This window comes from Penicillium macrosclerotiorum, assembly GCF_028827735.1.
Source record: "Penicillium macrosclerotiorum strain IBT 26536 chromosome Unknown utg000007l_segment0_segment0, whole genome shotgun sequence".
In the NCBI taxonomy this organism is placed as follows: Eukaryota; Fungi; Ascomycota; class Eurotiomycetes; order Eurotiales; family Aspergillaceae; genus Penicillium; species Penicillium macrosclerotiorum.
The window spans coordinates 1,212,084-1,238,151 of record NW_026643086.1 but is presented as its reverse complement, the minus strand read 5'-3'; the positions used below and the strand labels follow the sequence as shown (position 1 = coordinate 1,238,151).

The following is a 26,068-nucleotide window of genomic DNA, read 5'->3' as shown; positions in this document are numbered from 1 at the left end:
CCAAAGGAGCTGGATCCTGTGCCAAAAGCTGGTAGCCCATTAGAAACTGACTTCAAATTACTATTTGCTTAAAGGTTAAATAATACTTACCTTTGATAAAAGGTCATTCAAAATGGAACGCGATTGCTTTCTGAGATCACCGGGACTCGTGCGGCCGAATGAAGCGAACTGGAATTCAAAAACTCGACACGGCGTACTTGACGACTCAAATCGAGAAGCAAAGAACGCTGCTGCCGGAGTTTTTTTATTCTTGTTTATTCGGCTTTCGGTAATGCCGTGAATCAAGACTAGGCTTAACGGAACGTGTGAACATGATTATCGCGTCAACAGATATCACGGGTATCATTTACTCGAAAGGATGGTCCCCCATTTTCTCCGCGATATGTGACAATTTTCAGCTGCGTTAGAGGCCAAAATTGAAATATAGAGATCATTAGGCAAAATAAAGGCCCAGTGATATGGAAATGCTGAAATACAAGGTCCAACCTTTGCCAGACATCTGCAAAATCAGGATAGGCACGGACAGGCATTTCCTACTAGATATACAAAAGCTGCGACTAGTTTTGGGGCTATGAAAATTGGTACGGCGGTCTCTGTGGCTCATATTACTTCCACTACCTTGAGTTCTATTGCTGCTACTACTCTTATCCTTGGCCGTTGCTTCTATAAGCTAGAATAGGCAACCTTCCTCTTATTGGCCTCCATTTCAAAGTCCAACACAATAAATTCTTCCATAACATCCAAAACTAAAAGGATGTCTGGCATAAGTTGAGCCGGTAGGCATAGGATTGGCAACGGAGATGGAGGTTGGTGGACGACAGGCGGCATAGGGCGTTCTCAGCTGACGAAAACCTTGTCTGTGGCTTTTTGAGCTGGCATGAAGAAGCCCGGACAGACATGACTGGGCCAGTGTGTTGGCAAGTTATGCATGCCTGCCCAACGAATAGAGCAAACATTTATGAATTGTTGGGGTCTCCATGGACTAGATCTCCATGGACCACAGGTTACTATGCGGACAAAAGATATTTATTATCCGCGAAAAGAATGCGAGGCAAGTGAGAGCGCAGCGCCTATTCCTAAATACTAATTTCCAATTGAATACTAAGCCATCTCAAAACTACACATCCATGGATGAGGATCTGGACATTGTTCTGCTTCCAGAGGGCGAGGAGGGTGCTGAATTTCGCACTAAAAGTGCAGCCGACAAAGCTCGCATTGTAGCGCTCCAGGCCCATCATGGAGATGCTCTCCTACTGCGTGCCAATGTCGTGAGTATTACGCATGGCACTTTGACTCCCGAAGGTGACGAGGCAACCCTAATTGTCTTTGAATTTCGATTTATCAGCATGCAAAAGTCCCGGCGGTTCACCCAATGCCTGATCAACATCGCCTTCGAGGACGCCGCAGGAGATTGGGATGACGGACCCGAAGTGCACCGGATTGCTCCAGATGGTGTGTCTATGCTGAACCAAACCACCACCTTAAAGGACGTCCGAAGCGGCGCGGGGCTGATGGTCCAGGCGGGTTCATCGCCTTTGAGCACCACAGCGGGCCTAGTCTGGGAGATCCGGGAACAACGCAAACAGCAGTTCCAGACTACACTAACTGGATCCAAGAAACTGTTGCATAGCCGAACAGCTGATGATGCAGTTGTGTGGTCTATGCAGGAGAATCGCCAGAAGAAAGACGGCATTCCCACCTTTCTGCGTGCAGCGGTACTTCTGCGCCGGCCGACTGAGGGCGCCTTCAGCTTTCTCATACAGGTCCGATCGCAGGTGGACTTTATGACTGGAATGGAATCAGATCTGCGGTCTCTTTTTGGTCGCAAGAAGGTGGATCATGTTCATCCGGTTCATGTCGATTCAGCGGTGGATTCTCGCCAGCCCCATGTTAATAGCCTTGACTCAAGCGAAATGGACCTAGCTCACATGGATGAGTTGGATCTGTCGGAGTATGTGGGAGTAACACTTGCGACACTGATAGAATCGGAGAGCGTCAGCATGTCCTAATTGGCCGAGGACAATTTCTCAAAAGTGGTGATGGATGACTGCAGAATCTCATGCATAGTCATCTGCATAGCCATTTGGGCGACCAGGGGTGTACATCCATAGTGGTCAAACATGAGGGACTTCGGAAGCCAGCGGGTTGGGGGCCATCGTTCATCGTTCGTTGTTCGTCGTTCGTCATAGATGGTTCCCATGTCCCATTATGAGGCTCTTACTGTGTACATTTTAACTGTTAGGTTGCGCGTATGTCAAAGTGAATTTGGATATTCTTCTCACATGCACAGTCCGTCCTTCTTTCCGCCGTATGGCCGTATGTTTGATATTTCCGCAATAGTAATTAGAAATGCAGTCTCTTTCAATTCCTCCAAAGCGACTCGATGTTCCAATCATTGGTGACAGACTTGGGAAAGAACCTAGGAAGGACCAGAAGGGAAGCCGAGCTCCAACTCCGAATGGAGTCGCCACACCTATAGAAAGAAATAGGACAATCACCTCACCACTTCCACCGCCGAAAAACACAGGAGATCGCGGGCATCGGGGAAAAGGTGGCTCAAAAAGTCGAAGAGAGCAGGTCAAAGAGTTTTTGGTGGCCGTCAAAGAGTTCGACCCACAGGAGGACATAGAGTCGCTCTTTGCGAAGTATGATGGCATTCTGGTGATCAGGAATGCTCGACCATTGCCCAAAGACGAGATTCTGCTCATGGCTCTAGTGGATGATCCAGATTGGACTTCTGCAAAAGTGAAATGGTTCCTGCAAAAGCTGCTGCCGACACGAATTCATCTCCTAGACGCGAAAGACTGTGATATGGAATTCACTCCGCTGCTGTATGCGCTCGTTCACCGCAAAGACGCGATTGTGGAGGTAATTCTTGAGCAGGATAATCTTTCAGGTGTGCTTGAAGCCACTTATGGTGTGAAGAACTGTCTGCAGTTCGCCCTACAGAAGGATTCCCCCTGTCTCGAAACCCTGGCGCAGCGATGCAAGAGTTATGCAGACCTGTTCATGGTAAAGGATTCGATGAAGAATACTCCACTGCATTGGCTCATGTGGATGATGGGAGAGGAGCATTTGGTTGGAGAACAAAAAACCCACGACCATGTTTCTCATGCTTATTATTCTGACCACGGCGAAGAGGATTCAATGCCAGACGTTAATGACTACGAAGCGCCAAGGCCATCGAGCGTGACAGGCCTAAATGAAACCACATCCCTCCCTATGAGATCTCGATTGAAGATTATAGAACACATGGTGAATTCTTTTCAAGGAGGTAATGGCAGCAATTTGCTCCAGGAGCTAAATGAGTCTGGACATACCCCGTATCGCCTGCGGGTAGAGAGACTGCGAGTGTCTCTTGAATCCAGTAACCATGCCAAACAGGCTCAAAGCAATGGCTGTGAAAAAGAGGAGCATGAGAAAGCTCTCAGAAAGCTTGTTGTTGCAGATCCAATTGCGGGCTGGATTCGTGATCATTGTATGCGCTGGCTATCACATTCCCAAATCATCAAGTCTCTTTACACAACAGAAGATGGCAAGTAACCTTCGTATCTCCCATCAGCGCCAAGTAAAATGGGAATTCTAATTATATCTGGATTTTTTAGAGCTTCAAATTGACTTTGACCTTGCTGGCCTGCCACGTCCTTCTATTTCAAAGGATTTTCTCGATCAATTGAGCAGTCATCTTCGATTTGAGAGCATTCTCAAATATGTGGCGCTACCTGCTCTTATCATCGAGCCACCCAAAGCCCGACTTCGGGCAACCAGGTCAGGGAGAGACTTTCAATGCTTATCGGCAATCAACCGGTGAATTGGCCATAAGTAACATAGCTAATCAAAAGAGAATGCAGTTCCCATCCCAAACCCTCAAAACAGGGGCCCCAGAAACAAAAATCATATACCGACCTGAGGGTTGTATTTGACTGGCTCCATGATCATGAGGTCCAAAAGATCATTCAAGTTACCGTCTTAGATTCTGGAGACAAGTGCCACACCGATGCTGCGATCATCGATGCACTGAAAGGATTCAAAGTGGAAGTTTTGGACTGGAAGAAGGTTGACCTCTCTAGCCATGTTATCCATGAGGCATGCAGCATGGTCCGAGAGATTTCGTTGTATTCATCGGGTAACTTCGGTGTGTTGATGGGATGGGCAAGTGCTGAGGGTTTCGGAAATCGCCAGAAGTTTCCTGAGGTGACTATATTTTACAAATATACATCATGAACTTATAGAAGATACGCTGACTAATAAGCGATTAGTTGAAAAAGATCAATCTCTTTGTACGCCAAGTACGTGAGGAGCCCCGACTGCAAGATCAAGTAACAAAGCGGCTAACAAGGTTGCTAGGGCCCGGAGGGACGCGAGCGATTGTTAGAATACATCCGTCAGTTCAAAGAACAGCTTGGAAAAGTAGTAAGCGATAATAAAGCCTTTAGCGTAGGAAAGAACTACCAAAAGCTTGATGACTATATCAAACGCTTTTCTCAGGAGCTGAGACGCTGGTACAATGCCACGTCTCCAGACCACAATATCCAATTATCCCTGATGAATCTCACGACTGTTCTCGATGAAACTGCTCTCACCCTATCCGAAAATTGCACACAATTTATTTGCAATAGGGAAGCCTCTAAATCAGAAGGCATCGAAGTCTTGGATATTCTGGACCAGCATGATTTCAAGTATGCCACGGGCTTCGCCACTGTTGGCGGAAGATCAAATGAGTATGCATAACCCGGTGACCCAAACACTCAACATGCACAAAATAGCTGATTGCAATTAGTGAGCATCCTTGGATCCAGGTCATGAAGGATTTCAGTCAATCTCTTCGCAATTTTCCCAGTAGAAGCAATCCTGCGCCAGTAAAAATTGCGATAATCGACGACGGCATCGACACCAGCCAGGTACATATAAGATCGCAAATTGCCCTTGGCAAGTCGTTCTTTCCTTACCCTAATTCATCCGAGTTTATGAACTCCTATTTTGTGCCTTCTGGTCAGCATGGTACACAAATGGCTGTGTTAATTGATAAAATATGTCCGAATGCACTTCTTTTCATCGCCAGGCTAGAAGAGCGCCCGGCAACAGATGGCAACGGACGACGGATTGCTGCCAAATCTGCAGCAGATGTAAATCCTCCCGGTATATTCTCCTGAATGAATTTTGAATCCATTCTCACACAACTGTAGGCTATCAAATGGGCAGTCAAATGCGAGGTGGACATTATCTCGATGAGTTGGACGATCGAGGAGAGCGGGACTGACAAAAAGGTTTTGGAGGATCTGAAAACACAGCTGGATTCGGCAAATGAAAAAGGCATACTCATGTTCTGCGCAAGCAGTGATCAGGGAGAAAGTCGACATGATCAGTCTTACCCGGGGAAGTTCCCGGGCATTTGTTTCCGGATCGGCGGTGCATCGCCGCTCGGTGACAAGCTCCCCTGGGTCAACACCGAAAGCATCGATTTTCTTTGCCCTGGAGCTGCGATTCCCTTCCACGGCCCAGACGGTCTAACTTATGAGTCGGGAAGCTCACTCGCAACGGCCTGTGCATCGGGTTTGGTGGCTTTTCTCCTGCATTGTGACCGTACAGTAAATGGGAGAGACGAGCTAAAAGACAGGGAGAAAATGAAGGAGGTGTTGCAAAAATTTACCAAGCCTCCGAATAAGCACTATCTGGATGTCAAACAGACTCTCCAGGGGGGTTCTATAAGGAACTGTTCAAGGAATTGGATAAACGGCAACTCCCACGACAAAAGCAGCCCTTTCCGTTGTTATGCTGGGATGACTACATGGAAAATGCCTTATCGGCCCTGATAAATAAACTCAATGTTTGTGCCCCCTCCTTTTGCCCTTCCTTTTGCCCCTCCTCTCCAATCGATGTTCATTCAATTATCACTGACTATGAGCTTCTTTAGTGATTTGCCTAGTCCATCAATTAAGAAGCTAGTCTATCATTTAAGAAGTACTTTCTTTTCAACCAACCAAATATTATGATCGCGGAGCTTAGATATGCCCATGTTCGATTGACTGGCCAACCCAGCGAGTATACATGATTCGTATTTGTATGAAAAGAGCACATGGAGAGAAAAAGCTTCACATAGCAGGTATTCATAACTCAATAGTATCCAGCCGAAAAATCATCTTCACTACGTCGGCGTGCTGGAGGAAGAGAATGAACTTCGCGCCCAGAGACGCTGTTCTTGCTCTCAAAGGAACCATTGAAGATCGACGGACCAGTAAAACCAGCGTTTCGCGTTCTATTTAGCCGGCTTATGCTGCACGTTCACATTCTGAATCTACTGATCAAGCAAGCCGAGAAGAAGACTCATTGAGTTGATCTTTTAATTACGGGATAATTGCTGAGGAACTCAAGCCGCTTGGGGCGAGCTCAATCCTATTGAAGGATACAGAACAGCGAGAGTTGAGCACAAAAGGTAAAAGGTACCGATAAATAGCAGGCAGATATGATATTTTATGAATGCAGGTTCTGGAGACAGGAGATAGATACTCGATGATTCTAGATAGTGGAGAGAAGCCATTGTCACCGTTTTGGTCGGCGTAACTGTCAATCGTGAGCTCTTGTGGGCCAGATCAAGCTGCTGTACTAAAATACTCAGTTCAAATGAGCCAGAGCCCGCCCTTGAGACGAGTGCGTTGCGTTCCAAATCCTCGAGGCTTCGTTCGTATTTGGCCTTCAATTCCTCGTCAGAAAACCTTCCGCGCATGGCGCGCTTACGGTAGTACGGTTCTTCTCGTCGATCGGGGTTCTGAATGCAGCCTCTGCGAAACGGACTCGAGTCATGAAAGCTCCTCTCCAAGTCCCGGTCGTTAAGAGTCTCCAGACGCAAGAAAGCTCGCAACCCCAAGCGGCCATTTCTGATTAGCAAGATGTCGGAAGGGATAATTAGCTGGGGGATGGATGGTAATTTTTCTCCCGTGGCCTAAGCCTACAGCAAAAATGCCAATGAGTGTGAATTCACTCTCCCATAAGATAGCACATTTCCGAGTAGCTCCGAGGATATTTGGGGGTAATTGGATCATCGGGCATGCCAATAAGTCAGAGACCAAATGAGCTTCGATAAATCGCTCTTGCAGAGGGAGGCGTCATTCCATTTATCGTGTACCATGTTCATCTAAGCCAGAAAGTCTGGTTGTCAGAAAAAAAAAAAAAAAAACAAAAACAAAAAGGTCCAAAAGACAAAAAGGCGTGGGAAAATTAAGTTGTGACCCCACGTTCTTTATGTTGATCAAGTCGGGCGAGTCTAATGGATTTTGACTCTTCTCATTCGTCCCTCAGCTTGGCATTTTCAAGGGAGTGCAAGGCCACCATTGACGTCTGCTCAGGGCACTCGAGAGCCAAGAGAAAAAGAACAAGCAGAGAGAATCTCCTCGCGATCCAACTGGAAGCCACCCATTGCTCTCTTGGCAACTGTCATTTGCCAGCCCGGGCTGGGACCAGACTCTGCAGATGGCAAAAAAAAAGAGCAGGGCTCTCCGCCTTGTCTGCCTACTTCGGACCAGCTTGGGGGCATGACTTCACTACCTCCCGGTCCTGCTGCCCCTCCAGCGACCCATGACTCTCCTGCCTTCGCCCCTCGCTCAGTCCACCTTGGGCGAGAAGTGCGCTCTCTACTTGGACCACGTTAGCGACAACATCCCCGTGTTCTGGGACTCTCTTCGACCTCGGTTGGACCCGTATCTGACCTATTCCACCTCGACTCTCCGCTCGGTTGCGCAGGCGCTGCCATTCGACGTCGACGACCAGATTTCGGTCGTCTACGCTGCTCTTCTTCTCGGAATCCTTACGGTCGCCGTCATGAGCTGGGGAAACCCGTTCAACAGCGGCTTCTGGCGCCGTTCACCGAGCTACACGCCGACTGCCCCGCAGGTCCGCGACGGCGATTTCAGCTACATCGCCCCGGAATATAACGTCGATCAGCCATCCGACACGGCTTACTACGCATCTCAGTATGACGGTAACCTTCAAGATAACGAACCGGATGTCATCTGTCTCAAGAACCGAGGCACCATCTACCCTCTCCGCTTCCGAGCATACGCCATCGACGACGGGGTGCTGACCGTTGGTGCACTACGACAGGAGGCCGCGAAAGAGATAGGTGTGAGCAACCCGGTCCAGATTCGGTTGCTCTACAAGGGTAACCTACTGAAGGATAATGCGCGGCCGTGCAAGGCGGTCGGTATCAAGCAGCATTCCCAGGTGCATTGTGTCGTCACCGAAGCTGGGGACAGCACCCCCAGTGACCTCTCCGATCATGACAGTGCTCCGCCTCGGGAGCCTTCTCTTCACCGACCCGCTTCTTCTTCGTCTCGTCTCGGCGGAGAAGATGACGCGCCGGGGCCGTCCAGCTCCGGTGGCAAGAAGAAGAGCAACAAGAAGAAAAAGAAGAAGGCAAGCAAACGGGCACCCAGTCAAGAGAGACCCGCTCCCAGAGAGGAACTACTTGGCACACCCTCTTTGGCACCTCCACGGCCCATGTCGTCGGGTCCCTCCGGTGCGCCCTCCCCGGCGCCCAGCCTCAAGGCCTTCAAGACCCCCCTTGAACAGGTAAATGCCTTGACTGAATACCTCCAGATGGAACTGATCCCACTGTGTGACGCATTTTTGGCCGATCCACCTTCGGATCCCAAGAAACGGGAGTTCGAGTATCGCAAGCTGAGTGAAATCATCTTGGCGCAAGTGATGCTGAAGGCAGATGGCATCGAAGTGGATGGACTCGAGATTCCGCGCAATGCTCGTAAGGCGCTGATCAAGGAAGCGCAAGCGACATTGAACCGTCTGGATGAGATCGGCAAGCAGTAAACAATCTATTCAATACAACCTCGATCTGTTGCACCCTACATCGATCGCATTTTCTGTATACTTCTGTTCCTTTCTACCTGCGTTTTTCTTTTCTCTTTTTCCTGTTCTCCTCCCGCTTCCCCACCACCTTGATCTGGATTTTTTCTCGACGCGGGGAATTGGGTCTTTTCTCTTCCTTGTTTCCCTTTTTTTAACATAGATGATCGACTCTATCGATTGACACATACATACGGAACCTGTCGGTCTTTTGGCACCTGCAGCCGCCTTGAGATAATTTGTGATTCATCAGGTCTGTCAATCGGTATTGTCTTAGTGTGTTGGGCTCTTTTACGTATAGGATTAAAGGGATCGGCGTTTATCTGAGGAGTCCAGCGCTCAGACCCCGGGAAGCAACTGTCAACGGGGTCGCCGCATTCTCTACCACTTGTATTGAAATGTGGAGAGCGGAGGAACTTGCATATTGAATTTCTCATTCCGTTCTCTTAAGCCGTACAGAGCATATCGTATCCAAACCGTTCACTTGGGTGGCTAGTGGAGTCTTTGTCAGGGATCAATATCGGAACACGGTTCAGGGGCTGCTGGGTCTAGTTTCTGTTAGTCGCCAGCGTGCACGGTCCAGTATCCATGGCCAGCCTTTTTTTCCAACACTGGAGATGGCTTGAGTTCTTGAGTTCGCTGTGTCTACAAGAACCTAGGCAAGTCCGGGGCAGGAAGATAGAATCTCGAGAGCTACCAACAACACCTGGACGACTTGGGGTCATATCGGAAATGTATATATAGTTTAGGCCCTAACGGCCCTATAGTCCATGCAGTCTCCATAGTCTCTCGTCCGGTACGTGATCTTCGGACTGGAAGATACATGTCGACCGGTCATAGTCTCAGAGTCTCGGGTTCAACTCGACCTCCTGCAAGCTGCAAGACATGAATCGTTGGGATCCATTTTGATAGTGGTCGCGCGCATAAGGCGTATTGTAGTATTGCACATCAGTCCCTGGCCATAACAATGACCGCGAAAAGAATGTCAATTATTGGAGTCTTGAGGCCTTTCAACGCCTTGAATTATTGATCCGGGCAGATGTCGCCAAAAGCAAAGTCGCGGTCTAGTTCGGCCCGTGCTATTCCCAGTCGGGCGGATGGGCTCTAGTTCGAACGTTCGCCCCGTTTGGCTTCGACTTCCTTCCTCCTTTCCTTCTCCCTTGTCCTTGAGATCGTGGAGATCGTGTCAATTGCGGTGATTCGTCGTGCTCCGTGCCCTGCGCTTGCCTGCTCTTGTCGTCGGCTTTGGATCTTCCCTTTTGCTTTTTTTTTCTCCCCGCCGGCTCTCCTTTTCCACTTTCTTTGACCCCCCTCCCTCTCCCCTCTTCCTCCCCAGAAGCCCGCACGACCTTCCACTGTCGCCCACCACTCCCTCTCTTTTTTGAGGTTGGAGGACACTCCACTCACTGCCTCTCTCCGACGCTCGTCTCAGACCACACCTCGCCCGCTGGACGAACCCTGTTGCCCGGGCCGAGGTGAAGATCCATCGTATCCACGGAACGGAGTCGCGCCGTCCCAGTGTGCACCCGTGGATCGCGACAGGAGACAAACCCACGAACTGCGCACATCCTGCACGTTTGATTGAAGAGGTCGGGAACTCGGTCACTCGAAGTCTTGGAAAACTGCCACCTCCACCCCCCTGCTGCCGTGTATTTACAATTTACTGCTTTGGGTCCCCTCCCCACTGCGGCAGCTTGCCCCCTTACCACCACCGAGCGAGAACGAAAGCCCACCCCGAATCTCTCCCCCAATCTCCGCCTCTCCCGGGTTTCCGTGACGGTTGTTTCGACTGAGGACTGGGATGGAATGAGCGAACCTTCCGCATAGCAGTTTTCGGTAGACCTGGTTCTCTGTATTTCCTGCGTCCATCACACTCACTTTCAGACGGGTTCCAGCTGGCCTGGCCTTATCCTGCCCTCTCAGCAGATCCACAACACATTTGGGAATGGCGGGCGTAGCCACTGCGTATTCGACCGATCCCCTGCCCGCCTCTGGAGGCGTGGACAACGAAAAGTGGGAATTTTCCGTACCGATCGGCAACGAGGTAGATTTCGCCCCTCTCTTTTCTTTCCTTCTCTTCCCTTGTCCGCTGCCCAACTCGCGATGACTGAACCGAGTTCATTTGTGGTGAGAGATGAGAGGAAAAGAAGAGAAAAAGAAGAAATATCTTGACTGACATTGGCCATTTTCCATTCCAGGGAACGCAGCATTCCTCACGACCACGCAACTCCCACGATTCAAGCTCTGTCCGTGCGAGATCGTCCCGAAAACGCAACTCGAACGGCTCGCGAAGCTCCTCGGTCTCTCGGAAGGTTCACGCACACGAAGCCTCCTATCTGACCTCAACCCGCGGACGGCGAGAACACAGCCTGAGTCGACATGGAAGCGATCTTGGCAGTGGGCGAGATGGATCGGCCCATGATCACTCGATCCGCCGAGAGCCAGAGGAAGATCAGGGGGAACAGGAAACGATGAACCCTCAGGAGATGAACAGTGAGAATTGGATCCACCGGGATAAGTTGGCAAAGATTGAAAGCGAAGAACTTCACCAAGCCGCCATACTTTTTCAACGACGCATGAGAGCCGAGAGCAAGTCAAGCTCAGGCCATGGGAGGAGCCATGATTCTCAACAGAGCATTGCAAATGGCCCGGCCTCGGCAATCTCACCCAATGTGGAACACTCCGAGCCCTGGCCTGAGCTACGAGAGGGATCTCGGAAGGAATACAACGAGCATGAGGCTGAGGATGAGGAACGGAAGCATTGGGATCTCCGCCGCCCCGAGGAGATTGCCGCAGATGAGGCTGCTGCCAGCATCTACAGCCATCCCGGCCTTCGTAAGAGTTCCTCCCGTATCCCAATTTCGACGGCTAGCCCCGTACCAATGGCGTCTGGCCGTGACTCTCGTGGCCCCCGAAGCCGTGCTGCAACAGATGAGCATGATGATGAGCAGGCCTTCCGGGGCCGCAGGGCTAGCGAGCCGACCACAATTGATCCAGAGCCCACCACGCCTTCGCCTGAGGGCCGGCCCGGCAGTCGTGGCTTCAATACCACCCAGAACACTCCGGCTAAGAAAACCCCAGGCAAACCTACTGGTTCTAGCAACCGCAAAACCTCCGCACCTCCTACAAACCGGAAAACCTCAACTGCGCGGTCCCGTGCGGTCTCTGGAAACACCTCACAACGTCCTGTCACTCGCTCCGGTGAGTCTCGGCCCACAACTGCAGTGAACCGGCCTGAGGGAGACCCGCCATGGCTGGCAACCATGTACAAACCAGACCCTCGTCTGCCACCAGATCAGCAGATGCTTCCTACGCTTGCCAAAAAGATGCAACAGGAGCAGTGGGAGAAAGAGGGCCGGACACCCACCACATACGATCGCGATTTTGCTCCCCTCGCTGTTCATCCCGACGATGTACCCCCAGTCCCACCCAAGGTCGTGGAACAAGAAAAGGTGGAGGAGCCGCCGAAGGCCAAGAGCCCTGAGCCACCACGGCCGAATACGAGCACTGGTTACAGCACCATGCCGAAGGTGCAGGACACTCCCCCAATGGGCCTGACGCCCAATCCCAACTGGAATCCGCCCGTGGTTTCTGCGCCTGAGCAACCCAAGAAAGAGAAGGGCTGCGGATGCTGCATTGTGATGTGATGGACGTTCATTCCGATTTTTCCCAATTCCTCCCCTCTCTCGTCAATATCCAACTTAACTGCTACTCAACAGTTTTTCTCGTGCCATGCCTTATCGATTCTTCTCCGAGATACCTCTTGATCCTGACACCCACCTCCTTGGATTCTCCTTTCCTTTATTGTTGATCCCTACCTGTTCTCTCCTCGGCGTCTCCGTTGGAAAATGGTGTTCACTCGGTTTCCATTTTCGCCTTTGACTCGCCTTTTTCTGAAGCTCTTTTAATTCGGTCTTGTTTCTCCCGACCGCTGTGCATGGCGGACATTATCTCTTCGTGCATCCATTCCTTCTTTCTCATTATCTCTTGCCCTCCATTCCTGCGTGACCAATTCCTCTTGTTTTGACTTTTCGGCCACAGTGCAGGAAGGATGTCAAATGTCATGCATCTCCGATGGAATCACCATGGATAGGCTGTTTGCTTGCTGCCGGTGTTTATTTTCTTGATGGACTCTTTTGACTTCTGACTTTTCTTAGTCCTGGACTCTTTTCTTTTCTCATATCATTCGTATCTGTTTTCAGCTTTTCACTTTTTTCCCCTGAGATTGCCTTGCCGATAGGTTTTCTGCTGTGTCTTTTTGCCATATTCCCAAGCCTTCTTGCAAGCGTTTATGCGAATTATTACCTTTCATTTCCCATGCCATCACCATCTTTCTTATTTGGCCGTTGACTCCCGTTGAGCATCAGTCCGCAGCTTCTAGTCGAGTCTATGGATTAAAAGATGAATCCAAGCCATCGAGCACTCAGTCTCTATCTTCCCATTAATAGAAGTAGTCTATGATGGACTGGCTCCAAGTTCTCGACAGATACCAATCGCATCGGCTCTTTGCATTTGATCTCGCACGAGCATACCACACTGGCTCCGCCATGTGGCGTGCTCGGAAATCATTCGCATATGCGAGCTCTCGTAATCACTCATTCACCATGTCGTCTCTTCTTGATCAAACGCCGAGGGCCAGACTCCAGCGGATGACTAAAGCGTATTACACATCACCTGACATCATCGCCGGGCACGATGACCGAATCCCGCTTTCTTTTCCCAAACTCAAACCCAATCAATAATCAATCCCCGATCTTTCAAGAGTCTATAAAAAGGAACCCTCTCCGGATTCCTTTTGTCTCCTTCAATACCCGCCCACCATTTCGTTCATCTTCCAGCGCTTGTTCGGCTCTTTTGCCGCCCCTTCACCCGTCGTCATGTCTGCCGCTAGAACCCAGGCTGAGAAGCTCATCGCCGAGAATGGCGTCGTCGTCTTTTCCAAGTCCTACTGCCCCTACTGCAAGTCCAGCAAGGACCTGCTGAGAAGCTATGATGCCAACTTCACTCTTCTGGAGTTGGATGAAATTGGTGAGTCTTTCAAGAGTTTGATCTCACTTTTCGCTTTTTCAACTTTCTTTTGCGCGGGGAATCGGGAAACGGAGAGCGGGCCGGATCTTGCTTATGGGCTTGACTCCCATGCGACCCCATGGTCTTGTCTAATTTTTCTATCTAATTCCCTGGCGCATTCACACTCACACCCCTCCATCGAAGGCCAATGATCACTAACCATCTTACTCCGTTTGATAGAGAATGGCGCCGCGATTCAGGACGCCCTCTTCGAGATCTCCAACCAGCGCACCGTGCCCAACATCTTCATCAAGCAGGCCCACATCGGCGGCAACTCCGACCTCCAGGCCAGGAAGGGCGATCTCAAGCAGCTGCTGCTCGAGGCGGGTGCTATTGAAGAATAAGCGTCTTTCCCTTCTCTATGCGACTCTATGCGATGTTCCCTTAGTCCGACGAGTACTTTAGAAATACCATACGTGCGAGCCCCAAAGGGCTTTCTTCGATGTTTACCCTCATACATCTCCTTCGCACTTTCGTGCACTGCGCTTGAGGGGTAGTTGATTCGAGTGGAGAATATTCGCTCTCTGTTTCTTTCTTCTCTCCGTTGTAGTCTTCTCAACGAGTTCCAAGCCAAGGAACAGCAAACATAGTACAGATGGGGAAATAATAAGACAAATATGAGAAAATAAATCAAGAAACCATCCCCCAGTAGTCGCCAGATTGTATCTCGAAGAGCCCATCAAACCACCCGCTGCACCACCGTGCCCACAGGCCGCTCAACAACAGCCATCAACCCATCCACGATGCTCTTGCGCGCACCCTCACTCGAGACAGTCTTCCCAGCCAGATAATTCAACCACACAAGCCGACTAATCCGCTCATCAGCCACCCTCCCCATCCATCGAATCGGCTTCGTCGGCTCCGACTGGAACAGCGCATCCAGCGCACCTTGCGCATTGCGCAGGAGCACTAGCGTCTGGCCCTTAGGCACGTTCTTGCGCTGACCACCGCCAAACACAGCCTTGAAGTCATTCATCGCCGTGCCGAAGGCCGCGTCCTGGAACTCGCCCGGCTCGGTCGCCCCCGGTGCCCCCTTGTGCTGCGCCGCCCGCGCCGTGATCCCACGCACCCATCCGTCCCGCAAGTGCATGAAGTCCGTGTTGCGGGTGGGCACGATCCGGAAGGCGGTTCGGATTCCGTCGTCCTTGAGCACCGCCGTCCAGGCCGCGTCGCCGCGCGCCGGATCAAGTAACAGCTCCTTGAGCTGTGCGCGTTCAGGCGGGACAAGCGAGGTCGCGGCGTCGGCACCTGCGCCGGAGATGGCGGCTGCGTCGTCGGTCGGCGGGTGGACGGCCGTGTGCACGAGGCGCTGTTGGAGCTCGGTGATGTCGGCCTTGGCGACGTACAGGCCGACCACGTAGACCTGGATCGAGAGGAATGATACTGAGCGGATGCCCAGGCCCAATAGCTGATACTCATCACCATCGGCAGTGGTCAGCTCGTCGCCTGTTTGCTTGTTCTCGGTTTCGGCGGCGGAGGGCAGCCGGATCGTCGACGGAAAGTAGGGGACGGAGCTATTGCCAGTCGCGACCTGCTCGACGTTGTCTTGACCCTGGATTGGGATCACGGAGGGGCCCCCTGTGCTGGGGAAGCCGGGTGGTCCGTCCATCTTCATTGCGTTGTTGTGAATCGGTTTGGGGTGTGTGTCGGCAGCGTCGCCCTTATCCTTCGCTGACTCGAGTCCAAACAAGTCCAGCTTGATCGTTCCATACATGGCTGCTGCACAGGCGACCATGCCAACTGCGGAGAGCGCAATTGACCGCTTGTGCCCGGCGATATGCTGTGCATTCGTTGCGCGCTCACTGGAGCGGAGTGGGTTATTGCCAGCATGGTTTGCGGATCGGAGAGTGTGCGTCGTGGTGAGGCGCCGGGTACTTTGGGGTTGGCGAATTCGTTGTCTCGCGAGACACTCGCAGGTACGCCACGTATTTGTGCGAAGAGGAGTGGCCATGATGTTGTGTTTGCTAATTGGAGAGATGTAACTCGCCGTTGCGGCTCCCGTCGGAGTCGTGGGAGTAGTGGGGATGCACGTGATATGGCATGATCTTATAGATCTCCAAGAGCTCCCGAGGTGCCTACTGGAGAATATGCAGAACTCACGATCTTGTGGAGCATTGGGTCATAATTGGGCTTTATCTTTTACTTTTCTATGCTGAGTCAGAACAAAAGGTAAAGTTTCTGCGGAGAACAGTGCTTCTTAAATGGTGGGTATGCTCCACAGAATGGAATTGAATGATAGGCTGCCTCCCGGCAAATTCTTTGATTTAACGGACAACAATCTTGTAGGAGCCTCCCTTAGCAACGCTCAGACTTGCAGTGCTGTCAGAATATGTCACTCCTTTTGTTACTTTCCTCCCATTAATTGTAATCGAAGGCTTCTTCGACGCAATGATATACGGCAGCGTAAGGGTCCCAGATGTGGAATCAGGAACGGAGAATTTGAGCGTATACTCATCTGAGCTCTTTGTCCATGATGCTTGGAAACTTCCCAGGGAAGTCACGAATCCTGCCTCTGCATATTCTAGATCCGCGAATTGTGGCGCAATATCCCAAGTCAAGCCCAGCTGGGAAGTAACAGAAAGGCCAACAATGTAGTTAGTTAGCGCGGAAGTAGGCCCGGATGACCAACCATGAGCGTGCGAAACATATGATGTGTCATAGTAGTATCCACGGCTGCCTCTATAGCCGAAAGTCCCGTTTTGGAGGTAGCCTTCAATGACAGTGCTCTCTGTGCCATTAGGATTATTGATATACCAGCCCCAGCTGCGGCGGATGAGGTCCAATGCACGAGATGGCTGTTTCACGACAAAGTGGCTTTGAATCTCAAAGGACGATATAAAAGAGACAATATTCTCAGGTAGTTCGGGTGCAACAGCTCCGATTGGAGTCCAGTTCTTGAGAAGTCTCTCTGAAATACCAGCGGCCCGCTCACCATCAACGACTCCAAAGAGAATGGCCATACTGTTTGCATCTTGGGGATGAAGTGTGGTGTCCGTTGCATTATCCTTAAATGCACCATAGGAATTATCCCAGCAATAAGTGTTGATGGCTGTTTTAAGACTATCGGCTCTCGAATTCCAAGTTGAGGAGAGGTTTGTTGTGTCACCGACCCAAGTTGCAAGTGATGATCCGGTTCTCAGGGTATGATAGAGTCTGTCTTATAGTTAGCTTGTTGTCATTAAAGCTGTGACCGATGATCAGACATACATCATCTGAGCCTCGGTGTTATTGTATCCTTGTTGCCATCGAGCCCAATCGCGGATGCCTGTTACATCCAAGAGACCGCTGGAATATGTCACCTTGCCATAGATATATTCCATTGCAAGAAGATAACCGTCCCAGTTCTGCTCGAGGAAGTCTGTGTCGTTTGTATACAGAACATAATTGTACGTGCCAATCATTGACCACATGTGATATGTGTCGGAACCTTTTTGACTGAGTGGAGGACCTGATTCATCGAAAGCACCAGTTGACTTATCCTGTTTCGAAAAGCTTGTAAGAATGAGAATCGCCTAGAAGGCCTTGAACAGTATACCTGTGTGTTGTACATAATCTGTAGAGCGTTTTTGACGCTATCCAGATCTCCCAGACTCACAAATGCCGATGGAACGGCAATACCCATGTCACCCGGCCATACAGCACGATCTCGCTTGGCACCATCAACAATAATAGTATCTCCTGGCCCTAGTGTTCCGTTATTCAACCACCCGGAGGTAAGTCCGCTAGTTATACGGCCTGTATTCACTGGGACCTCATTTGTCTGCAGCGTATATGCGCCACTGTACCAAATTCGATTCAGTAGCTCATCGCTACAGTGAAAGTATCCTTGATAAGCACGAAGATTGGACCATGTAGGCTGAAAAGCAAGCTCGACACTCAAGTCTTTGACCTGCACAGTAGTTGAGTCATCGGTAATCAAAAAGATAGTCAAGTATCGGAAGCCTCCTCGAAGATACTTATCAGGCATCACATAGGAGTGTTCGCCTGAAGAAGAAAAGTTTGCGTACAAGGCACCATCATGCCAAAGGCTGTTAGAGGAGTCAGACCACTCTCCAATCCAATTTTTACCCTCGGTAAAGGCCAGGCCCAGCGCCCCGCTGCCTGTGGAAGTATAGTCCAGATGCACGATGCCACCAACTTCTTTGCCAAAGTCGAATACCACAAGTGACCCATTCCCTCGAAAAGTTGCTGTCTCCGGCTGACCAGAATGTGTAGTAGCATTTGTCTTCAGTTCTGACAGCGTTGAAGCCGGTCGGACAGTTCGCGAGGCTGGCGCGTAGATGTTCTTATCCCATACTCCGCTGAATGCGCTGCTGGTTGGACCAGAGCAAGAAGTGTTTCGCCAGCAGGAATCAGATTTACTTAAGGTCAAAAATGAACAGAAGCCTAGTATTAGACCTGTAAAATGTATTCGCACCATATTTGAATTTTCAAAGAACCGGCGCTCTACTTTAGATTCTTACAAGAGCGGGAGTAAATTATTGATCTCGCTACTCATGGACTACATATACCTTGTCTGCAAATGGTGGAGGGGCGACTAGAAAGTATGTACATGGAGCTTCTCGGCGTCGAATAACGCGAAACAGAAAATCAACTATACGGTGACCTGTTCATTGGTGGAAGAACGTGAGACAAGCATCTCGGCCCTTGCCATAGCCAGGGGGAGATCGGCGGGGACATCATTGTTTCGCCGCAGCCGTTTTCACCCCAACTTCAGGATAATTTTCAAAATGTATTCTGCCGACAGTGTTTTCCCCTCATTCTGCTTTTGGGATGAAATTTAATTAATAACGCTTTGATACGCCCCACCCGGAACAGAACTCAAGGAAATCGCACAGGAGGCCCCGTCTCTTCTAGGGGAGATTATTTGGGGTGACTCAATACATGCACGACAAGCTTATGTTTTGGGTATGACAATATATTCTCCTCATGGCTATCTATGCATGCCGAATCGATCCTATCAGCAATGTATACTTGTGATGGCCTAAGTTCTTTATAAAGAAAAGAAATTCCATAGTTCGCGTCTTTCCGGGTCCTTCGGGCGCATAAGAGGTATAAGAGTTCATCTTGAGATCCGAAATGATTTCATGAAGAGTGCTCAAACAGAGCATCATTTCCATTTTATTACTCTGCCAGATCATTCATTCGTCCATGGTTGCATACTGAAAGAAGGGGCCATCGGCTAATAAAAGCACGCGTTTGGACACGCTAAAAACTAGCGTGTTCTGCAATTACGTTCTGATCCAAATCATTTGCTTTCTGAGCCAGCCACTTCGTGAGATTGACCGTTTATTTTGACCAGGGTTTTGACTCGTCTATCCAGCCATGACTGTGCCAAGCTTCAAGGTATTCATTTTCCTACCTATCATACCCAAGTATTTTAATGAGTCTATATTTTTTTTAGGTACTTGTCGTCGGGGCAGGACCGGCTGGTCTACTGCTCGCACTGATGCTCTCACGTAAAGGCATTCAAGTCACTGTGCTCGAAGCTGGCGACAAATTGAATGACCAGCCTCGTGCAACGCATTACTCACCACCGGCCGTGTATGAGCTTCGTCGAGCTGGAGTTCTTGATGATGTTCGCGCCGAAGGGTTTACGCCAAACAAAACATGCTGGCGCAAGCTCGATGGAACTGTCCTGGCTGAGCTACACAATGACCCACTCGGAGACGACATAGACCGAACAACCTGTCTGCCACTGAACGAGCTCGGCCAGGTGCTGGTTAGGCACTTAAGATGTCAGTCTAGTGCGGAAATCAGGTGGTCCCACACAGTTAGGGGCATCGGACAGAATGACCATAAAGCCTGGGTGAGTGTGGAAACTTTAGACGGTGAGGTGACCTTGGAAGCGGATTACATTGTTGGCTGCGATGGCGCCAACTCACGGATTCGGAAGTCACTGCACGGAGATTCGAATTTCCCAGGAGAGACTTGGGAAGAGCAGGTTGTAGCGACCAATGTCTACTACGATTTTGACAAATATGGATACGAGGATGCGAACTATATCATTGATAAGGAGCACTGGCATGTAGCTGCCCGAATCACCAAGGACGGGTTGTGGCGTGTCTCCTATGGTGAAGACCGGGGGCTTTCACAGGAGGAGCTGGTATCTCGCCAGCCGATGAAATTTCTGAAAATGCTACCTGGGAACCCATCTCCAGAACAATATAAACTCGCCAACTTCAGCCCTTACCGAGTACACCAACGACTTGCTGTGAAAATGAGAGAAGGCAGGTTTCTGCTAGCTGCTGATGCTGCACATCTGTGCAATCCTTTGTATGAAATATATCTTGCTCGCGTTAACTTTATCTGTCCTCTCATATCCTGACTTGATAAAATTAGTGGTGGGATAGGGCTAACTGGCGGTGTCGCTGATGTTGGCGGCCTGAGTGACTGCCTGGTGGGGATCTGGAGCGGCCAGACAACTCCAGATATCCTAGACATATATGATCAAGTCAGACGTGAGAAGTTCACTAACATGATCGAACCTATCTCCCGCAGCAATTTGCGTCGCCTATTTAGAGATCCGGAACAGTCGGTCGAGTCTGGAGAGGACAAGTTCTTGTCAATGTGTGTACGGGCAGGGAAAGACCCTGTCTTCGCGAAGAAGATGATTTCCTCATCGAGTGCGTTGCAGTATGATTTTACCCAATTGTATACTTAATAGAATCACTTTTCCAGTGGTCAGTAAAGCTATTCAATGTATTTCAGCAAGCATGACAGTCAATTTAACAATCAAATTAATTTGATACGTGAGAATACTTGAATTTACTTTGGTCTTCCATAAACGTAATGCAGAAAATTGACAGTGTGGGGCTGGGACAGCACGATGTCCTAAATTCACACTAAAATAACACCCGCTCTGCAATCCCTTATTTATTATTATGAATATTTCTACCGCGAGGTACTTGTGGTGTCCATAGTAGCCGGGACTCTGGCATTTTCCTCAGTTTCATTGGTGGAAGAACCGGCAACAACTAATATCAACACTTGCCAGGGTCAAGGTAACGATCAGCGGAACAAGCACTCCGGTGGCTTCTAGGGCTCCGTGCCACTCGAAGAACTCGCAATTTTCACGCAATCTCAAAGGTTTTCCCCGCAATTGTGCATCCCCGCAATTTCAAACCTCGATGCAAGTTCGGCGCAAAGACCACCGAAGACCCGTAGCGACGGATAGCCCCCTCGCTTAGAACAGACAAGATTGAGTAATTAGTATAAATATTTTAGCTTGCACAAAGCTATTCTTCTAAATCACTCCTTGCCATGCGCTTGCAAGGAATATCTTCTTTCGCGCTCCCTATCGGGTTTGCGCTTGCTACGGCTGTCAGTGCCGGAGTAACGAGAACTGGCTCAAATGTCTGCACTGTAAAGGCCAACGGCCATCAAAAGGATGATGTGCCCAATATACTCAAGGCATTCAAAGAGTGTGGTCACGGCGGAACCATTGTCTTTCCTGAAGACCAATCCTATTGGATTGCCACACGGTTAAACCCCGTCGTAAATGACGTGGTGATTGAATGGCGTGGAAAATGGACAGTATGTCGCCAGCCGTGATTAACATATATCAGGGCTAACTCGTTGAAGTTCTCCGATGATCTAGACTATTGGCGTAACAATTCTTATCCAATTGCATTTCAGAATCACCATGCTGGGTTCATTATCACCGGAAACAACATCAAGATCGATGGATATGGTACGGGAGGAATCGATGGCAATGGAAATGTTTGGTATACAGCAGAGAAGGGAGATACCCAGCCGGGGCGCCCGATGCCATTCGTGTTCTGGAATGTGACTGAGGTCAGCGTGGACAATTTCTATATCAAGGATCCTCAACTTTGGAGCTTGAATATCATGAACGGCAAAAATATGCGGTTTAATAACATCTACTGCAACGCGACGGCAGTAGATGCACCATATGGTGATAATTGGGTACAGAATACCGACGGCTTTGGTATGCACAACGTAACAGTCTGTTTCTAATAGCCATTACTAAAGAGTTTTCTCATAGATACCATGGATGTGGAGAATGTCCAACTTACGAACTTCGTCTATCAAGGTGGCGACGATTGCATTGCTATCAAGCCCCGATCGTACAATGTCGACATCCATAACGTCACTTGCCGCGGTGGAAATGGCATTGCTATTGGGAGTCTAGGCCAGTACCTGGAAGACTCCAGCGTAGCCAACATCTGGATCGACCAGGTCAAGCTTATTCGATACAATGAGGATCTGCACAACAGCGCATATATCAAGACCTGGGTTGGAGCACTTGTTCCGCAAAGCTCTTATGAAAGTGCCGGTCTCCCACGCGGAGACGGGTGGGGTAGTATACGAAACGTACTGTTCTCAAATTTTGAGGTTAATGGCGCCAACTCTGGGCCGGCGATAACCCAGGATAATGGGAACAATGGTTCATATTCTGGAACCAGCAAGATGAGCATCTCAAACGTAGCCTTTGTGAATTTCACGGGCTATATCGATACGACCAAGAGCACTGTCGCCTCAGTTTCATGCTCTAACGTGCATCCATGTTATAACATTGACTTTGATAATGTTGTTCTATATCCAGAGAACTCCACCACTGTTGGGACTGGGTCTTGCAAATATACCGCAGACGGGGGTGTGCACGGTCTGGATGGCTGCTGATTCCCCTAATTCAAGAGTTTTTATGTATCTTTCTGAGAAAGGATAATATGAAAGACAAATATAATCATGTTTCAGAGTCCATGATGAAATCCGGAGTTTAAAAGCCCGCGGTTTGCTGTTGTGGCTCCCGATTGCGATATAACTAGTATATACTCTTTTTATCTAATCAATCTTGCTCTTAAGTATCGCCTGCCTTCCGAGTCAAAAATTGAAATGGAAATAGCTTTCTCTGTCAATAAACATGCTTTCAATTCATCCCTTCGACTCCTCTTGGTCACAAAAGATCATGTTGTATATGAAGCAGTCACATCATCGGCATCGATGAACCCACATGATTGAAAGAGCCCCACATCCCTCCCACATGGAGAAGCTTGACCTTCACGACAATAAAACACCAAATGCACCCAGATCTACAACGAAGACGATAGAACCAAAGAAAAAAAAGAGAGCCAAGAATACTCCCGCTCTTCTAAAATACACACTTATCATGTCCGACGAGATCGTCCGTCCCGCCTTCGCTGGTCGCGAGCGGCCCATCCTCTCTTACGGCATCGCCTTCCCCGCCGCGGCCGCCCGCCATGTCGCGGAGACCTTTGGCGCCTCCCGCGTCTATGTAATCTGCTCTGGGTCATTGGCGCGCAATACCGATGCGCTCGACCGGTTGATGGATGCCTTGGGTGCGGACAAGATTGTCGGATGCCGGATTGGCATGCAAAGCCATACATTGTGGTCGGAGGTGCTGCAGATTGTCGAGGAGGCGCGGAATGTGCATGCCGATATGCTGTTGACGCTGGGAGGGGGAAGTCTGACTGACGGGGCGAAAATCATTGCGTTGGTAAGTCTTGCTTGGGTAGTCCGCTTTTGATAATGCCTCGTTTGAATGGTTATAGTTGTCGACTCTTGCCATCATCGAGGTCTGTGCTATGTGGATCTATTAACAATGGAATCTGCCACCCTTAGGCCCTCGCAAACGAGGTTCGCACGGCCAATGAACTTGACACTCTTGCCGAAGGCCCCAAAAAACGCGCCGATATCAAAGCTCCCGCTGTGCCCATTATCTCTGTCCCAACTTCCCTCTCCGCCGGCGAGTACTCCAACTTCGCGGGCGGCACCGAGGACACCTCGCGCCGCAAATACAGCTTCCAGGCCCCCCTACGTGGACCTGAACTGATCATCCTCGATCCAGAGCTTGCCCAGACAGCTCCTGATTCCATATGGTTGAGTACAGGCGTTCGTGCAGTGGACCACTGCGTGGAAACTTTGTGTGCGGTCGTGGGTGTAACCCCGGCGTCGGATAAGCTGGCCCACAATGCTCTCAGCCTCCTTGTTCCAGGTCTGCTGCGGTGTAAAAAGGACCGCAAAGACACCAATGCGCATCTGCAGTGTCAATTAGGCTCAGTCGATGCCATGGCGGCTTGTACGAGCGGATCAGTGGAGCTGGGTGCAAGTCATGGTATCGGCCACCAGGTATGTGGGAAAAGTCGTGGTGCCTGAAGATCTCCAGGAGGGCAAAAAAAAAAAAAAAAAAAAACCAGGAACAGAAAGCTAATTACTGTATCCTTTTAGCTTGGCCCTCTGGGCGTCGGCCATGGAGAAACAAGCTGTATCCTGCTACCGGCTGTTTGTAAGTTTAACGCGAAACACAACGGGAATCGGGAGCGTCAGGCCCGGGTGCGCGAGTTTTTAATCACCGATCCCGTCGTTTCTGAGGTTCTACATTCCCGTGCGATCGACGTAGGTACCTCTGACCTAGGTGACATCCTCGATGTGGTTATCCGGGAGCTAGGCATGCCGCGGTCTCTGACCGACGTGCGGGTGGGCCGAGACAAGCTAGACGCATTGGCGGCGCACAGCTTACATGACCGGTGGTGCCAGAGCAATCCGGTGCCACTCAAGGAGAAGGACCAAGTGTTGGAGATTCTCGAGATGGTAGTTTGACGGGTTTGAGACCTTGTTGCAATCCGGATAAAGTCAATGGCGCGAAAGGAATCCACCGAGTCAAGTAGCCGATAAAGCGCGTCGATTGATAAGCAAAAGCCCCGCAACCCCACACTCCGTCATTGTCGTGCGCATGGCGATACTCAGGAAATACCCTGCTTTTGTATTTATTCAAAAACTTCTCTTCCTCTTGAGTACATTTGACAAATATAGAAGAGTTTGACCTACATCATGTCTCCCAGAAACCTGCTTCTATTCGGTGCTACGGGCACAATTGGTTCATTTATCCTGGACGCCGTTCTCTCCGCACGTTCGCAATTCGACCGCGTGGTGGTCTTTACCTCTCCGCGTACGGTAGAGACCAAAGCATCGAGGATCGAGAATTTGAAAATTCAGGGTGTCGAAATCATTGTCGGAGATGTCGAGGATGAGAGCGCAATCAAGGCTGCCTATCAAGGTACATGGATCTGTTTCTCACCCCCTTCGCGATTGTATAAAGACTCCTAGAATAGACATGTCTAACACGACTAGGAATCGACACCGTGATTTCGGCATTGGGTCGCAATACTCTTGCCCAGCAGATCCCTCTCATTCGCCTAGCGGCGGCCAGCTCCAGTGTCAAATGGTTCTTCCCCTCGGAGTACGGCACCGACATTGCATATAGCCCCGCATCGGCGCATGAGAAGCCACATCAGCAGAAGCTCAAAGTGCGCGCAGTGCTTGAGAATGAAATCTCACGGGACGATCTTGAGTATTCGTATGTCGTCACCGGCCCATTCGCGGAGATGTATCTACATTTGACGCCCGGACTGGAGGAGGCGGGTGGGTGGGACGTCAAGTCACGGAAGGCTGTGCTGCTCGGGGATAAAGGCACGGACAAGATTAGTTTGACGACAATGAAAGAGTAAGCGACTTCTCTTTCTGTTATCATATTGTCTTGGGCTCTTGCTAACTGGGTACACAGCGTGGGCACTTTTGTCCTATCAACCCTACTTGACGCTACGCCCGAGACTCGCAATCGCCCTCTCTGCGTCAACTCTTTTACCACTAGTCCCGCTGAGATTCAAGCGGAATTTGAACGCCAGACCACTGGCCAGTCCTGGGATGCGGTTTCATATACAACCCTAGATCGCTTACGCCTATTGGAGACCGCGGCTTGGGATGCGAGCAGCCCGACGGCGACGGTGCTGACGCTGCGCCGCATCTGGACTGAGGGCGGCACTCTCTATGCGCAGCGGGCCAACGGGCTCATTGGGGAGCCCAAGACAATGACTCTTGAGGAGGTTGTTGCGAATGAGATCCGCCGCGTGTCGTCACTATAGAATATGAAACAAGCTGTGGATGGTCACGGCTCATCCCCAGTCACAATTCAAGTGGAGGTCAGCCCATCTAGTCTACAGCCACAGTTGGTATGAAGGAAAGGATATGATGTGATTGCAAAGAAGTTTGTAGTATTTCTTTCGTACGTGGTGTGGAAGGGGGGAGAGGGAAAGTGGAAGATTAATCGAGCATTTCAGGTCTTCACTGGCATCGGATTCACATGGCCCAGGTGGGGGGGGGG

At 50.1% G+C, this 26,068-nt stretch overlaps 12 protein-coding genes across 12 annotated transcripts; 10 read left to right on the top strand and 2 right to left on the bottom strand.

Annotated features, from left to right (window-relative positions):
• Positions 1 to 1,127: 1,127 nt before the first annotated feature.
• Positions 1,128 to 2,009, top strand: N7462_007270 (uncharacterized protein; the record flags this gene model as incomplete). Its single annotated transcript, XM_057078988.1, has 1 exon — positions 1,128 to 2,009. One exon carries the CDS (start codon positions 1,128 to 1,130, stop codon positions 2,007 to 2,009), a length of 882 nt encoding a protein of 293 aa, XP_056931658.1.
• Positions 2,010 to 2,349: 340 nt separating this feature from the next.
• N7462_007269 (uncharacterized protein) lies at positions 2,350 to 3,543 on the top strand (the record flags this gene model as incomplete). The annotated part of the gene is made up of 1 exon (XM_057078987.1): positions 2,350 to 3,543. The coding sequence occupies one exon, from the start codon at positions 2,350 to 2,352 to the stop codon at positions 3,541 to 3,543; it is 1,194 nt and encodes a 397-aa protein (XP_056931657.1).
• Positions 3,544 to 4,095: 552 nt separating this feature from the next.
• N7462_007268 (S8 family peptidase) lies at positions 4,096 to 5,914 on the top strand (the record flags this gene model as incomplete). Its single annotated transcript, XM_057078986.1, has 6 exons — positions 4,096 to 4,194; positions 4,260 to 4,289; positions 4,348 to 4,721; positions 4,781 to 5,126; positions 5,187 to 5,553; positions 5,688 to 5,914. The coding sequence occupies 6 exons, from the start codon at positions 4,096 to 4,098 to the stop codon at positions 5,912 to 5,914; spliced, it is 1,443 nt and encodes a 480-aa protein (XP_056931656.1).
• Positions 5,915 to 7,572: 1,658 nt separating this feature from the next.
• On the top strand, positions 7,573 to 8,820 carry N7462_007267 (BAG family molecular chaperone regulator; the record flags this gene model as incomplete). Its single annotated transcript, XM_057078985.1, has 1 exon — positions 7,573 to 8,820. The coding sequence occupies one exon, from the start codon at positions 7,573 to 7,575 to the stop codon at positions 8,818 to 8,820; it is 1,248 nt and encodes a 415-aa protein (XP_056931655.1).
• Positions 8,821 to 10,801: 1,981 nt separating this feature from the next.
• On the top strand, positions 10,802 to 12,503 carry N7462_007266 (uncharacterized protein; the record flags this gene model as incomplete). Its single annotated transcript, XM_057078984.1, has 2 exons — positions 10,802 to 10,900; positions 11,055 to 12,503. The coding sequence occupies 2 exons, from the start codon at positions 10,802 to 10,804 to the stop codon at positions 12,501 to 12,503; spliced, it is 1,548 nt and encodes a 515-aa protein (XP_056931654.1).
• Positions 12,504 to 13,733: 1,230 nt separating this feature from the next.
• Positions 13,734 to 14,267, top strand: N7462_007265 (glutaredoxin; the record flags this gene model as incomplete). Its single annotated transcript, XM_057078983.1, has 2 exons — positions 13,734 to 13,884; positions 14,104 to 14,267. The coding sequence occupies 2 exons, from the start codon at positions 13,734 to 13,736 to the stop codon at positions 14,265 to 14,267; spliced, it is 315 nt and encodes a 104-aa protein (XP_056931653.1).
• Positions 14,268 to 14,602: 335 nt separating this feature from the next.
• On the bottom strand, positions 14,603 to 15,874 carry N7462_007264 (chalcone isomerase domain-containing protein; the record flags this gene model as incomplete). The annotated part of the gene is made up of 1 exon (XM_057078982.1): positions 14,603 to 15,874. The coding sequence occupies one exon, from the start codon at positions 15,872 to 15,874 to the stop codon at positions 14,603 to 14,605; it is 1,272 nt and encodes a 423-aa protein (XP_056931652.1).
• Positions 15,875 to 16,187: 313 nt separating this feature from the next.
• On the bottom strand, positions 16,188 to 18,343 carry N7462_007263 (putative alpha-L-rhamnosidase B; the record flags this gene model as incomplete). The annotated part of the gene is made up of 3 exons (XM_057078981.1): positions 16,188 to 17,076; positions 17,131 to 17,402; positions 17,459 to 18,343. 3 exons carry the CDS (start codon positions 18,341 to 18,343, stop codon positions 16,188 to 16,190), a joined length of 2,046 nt encoding a protein of 681 aa, XP_056931651.1.
• Positions 18,344 to 19,248: 905 nt separating this feature from the next.
• On the top strand, positions 19,249 to 20,251 carry N7462_007262 (FAD-dependent oxidoreductase; the record flags this gene model as incomplete). Its single annotated transcript, XM_057078980.1, has 2 exons — positions 19,249 to 19,269; positions 19,328 to 20,251. 2 exons carry the CDS (start codon positions 19,249 to 19,251, stop codon positions 20,249 to 20,251), a joined length of 945 nt encoding a protein of 314 aa, XP_056931650.1.
• A 935-nt stretch (positions 20,252 to 21,186) lies between these two features.
• On the top strand, positions 21,187 to 22,569 carry N7462_007261 (putative extracellular exo-polygalacturonase; the record flags this gene model as incomplete). Its single annotated transcript, XM_057078979.1, has 3 exons — positions 21,187 to 21,459; positions 21,508 to 21,874; positions 21,932 to 22,569. The coding sequence occupies 3 exons, from the start codon at positions 21,187 to 21,189 to the stop codon at positions 22,567 to 22,569; spliced, it is 1,278 nt and encodes a 425-aa protein (XP_056931649.1).
• A 487-nt stretch (positions 22,570 to 23,056) lies between these two features.
• On the top strand, positions 23,057 to 24,507 carry N7462_007260 (iron-containing alcohol dehydrogenase; the record flags this gene model as incomplete). The annotated part of the gene is made up of 3 exons (XM_057078978.1): positions 23,057 to 23,404; positions 23,530 to 24,036; positions 24,199 to 24,507. 3 exons carry the CDS (start codon positions 23,057 to 23,059, stop codon positions 24,505 to 24,507), a joined length of 1,164 nt encoding a protein of 387 aa, XP_056931648.1.
• Positions 24,508 to 24,738: 231 nt separating this feature from the next.
• N7462_007259 (uncharacterized protein) lies at positions 24,739 to 25,829 on the top strand (the record flags this gene model as incomplete). Its single annotated transcript, XM_057078977.1, has 3 exons — positions 24,739 to 24,964; positions 25,039 to 25,411; positions 25,472 to 25,829. 3 exons carry the CDS (start codon positions 24,739 to 24,741, stop codon positions 25,827 to 25,829), a joined length of 957 nt encoding a protein of 318 aa, XP_056931647.1.
• Positions 25,830 to 26,068: the final 239 nt, after the last annotated feature.